At 39.4% G+C, this 1700-nt stretch overlaps 1 protein-coding gene across 1 annotated transcript in view; it reads right to left on the reverse strand.

Moving 5' to 3' along the window:
* Positions 1 to 310: 310 nt before the first annotated feature.
* The window catches only part of LOC101852156 (high-affinity choline transporter 1), a gene marked incomplete at its 5' end in the record, with an annotated part of 9518 nt that continues 8128 nt past the window's right edge, over positions 311 to 1700 (reverse strand). The window contains 1 exon segment of the mRNA XM_013079502.1: positions 311 to 631. Within this exon segment, the coding sequence (XP_012934956.1) occupies positions 494 to 631 (138 nt within the window).

Below are 1700 nucleotides of genomic sequence, written 5' to 3' on the forward strand. Positions count from 1 at the left end.
CACGACTCCTGCGGTACAAGAATTTAATGAGAAAAAAGCAAAAGTACCACTGACGACGGTCCACATTGAGTCCGACCTCCGAAGTATTTTTTCTGTGCTGAAAGGGCTTTCGAGTTTGGTTGTTTTTTTCTAATTTAGCGAGCACGATTGCAAGCTCGTGTGTTTTACACCTTTCTTGTGTAAAAGTAGGGTGAGATGTTTTGGATTCATCTGGGGCGTATGGAAAGATAGAGAAGTTTGACTGAACAAGAAAAAGTATCAGATAGTAGTTCGATAACTAACTGTGTAAATGAACTAAGTCAACAAAATGAACTTTTTTCTTCTTCTTAAAAACAGTTCAATTAGAATTTGATGAATGAAAACCTTAGTCACAAGATATAGTAAAACTATAGTAAAACTATTTGCTTTGGTTTTTAAAAAAAGTATACACATTTGGGAGTTTATACATGAGATCTGGGTAGTATTCAAGAGACAGTCAAGAGTTTATGTCGGGCTATAACTGAGTAATAATAACTGGCTTCTTTTCCCCTCCTTCTGTCACGTCCCGATGTCTAACGCTTTCTCTCAGAGTGGCTGGCTTCTCCGTTACCTCGCTGGACTGGTCAACGTAACTTGCCTTTTTATCTAAATGCTGTTGGAAAAACACATGTAGAACTTGTGTCACTTGGATCATAAACGAGTGCATAATTGAAAGAATATATGAATGCTTGAATGAAAGAATGAAGAAGTTTATGCATTTGTGGAAGGACGGGTGGATGGAAGGATGGACCGACGACTGGATGAATGGCTGGCTGAATGGATGGATAGATGGGTGGACCGATGAATATATAGATGAGTAAATGAAAAGGTGCGTAAACACTAGAATGAAACAAAAGAAAGATAGACCAGGTGCACGAATGAAAGAATGAGTGAACATCTTGAGGTATGCAAGATAAAGATTGGGAACAAGTAAATAACTTTATCAATGTTTAAACGTGTAAACATTTAAACACGCATAATAAGTTTATTCGTGTATAGGTTTCCATTGTGTGCATAAACATTATAAAATAATATAGACAGAGAATGATGTTTCAAAATGTGGAATGCCTACCTCCCCCCCCCCCTTCCCACTTGCAAGGAGACAGGGCGGACAAGGCTACACATTCCAGACACTCACGACAAATTTGAACCCCATTCGAAATCGAGCCCAGAAATGAAAATCCCATAAGATTTTTAAGGGACATAATATTGCACTTATTATTGAAAAACAAGTCGCATCCAATAAAAATGAAACTGTCGAGACATAGAAAAAAACCCTGTTGTGATTTATGTTTCCTTAGGGAAATGATCTCCATAAAGATGGTTAACATCCTCTCAATGATCCATCTTTTCTTTTTGTTTTTTGTAAGTGTTTTACGGCGCCCGCAACTGCATAAGGTCACATGAGCGCGCGGGACACGTTAAACGTTTTCAGTTGGTAGGAAATTTTGAATTTTGCCCGGGTGGTGGACCAAGCCCACTCTTATCGATTTTAGACCACCAAGGGATCTTTATCGTGTACAACTTGTACACGGGATCTCCGAGATTTCTTGCCCTTGTTCGAGAAGGCTAGGAGTAGATCTTTCCTACAAGAAGACCAGGGGTGTGGCTGAAAGACAGAGGTAAGAAGGAGCCAAGAAGAAACAGTAGAAATGCTGCTGAAAGAGTCAGGAGCCCAGAAG

This window comes from Aplysia californica, unplaced genomic scaffold, assembly GCF_000002075.1.
Source record: "Aplysia californica isolate F4 #8 unplaced genomic scaffold, AplCal3.0 scaffold00054, whole genome shotgun sequence".
In the NCBI taxonomy this organism is placed as follows: domain Eukaryota; kingdom Metazoa; phylum Mollusca; class Gastropoda; order Aplysiida; family Aplysiidae; genus Aplysia; species Aplysia californica.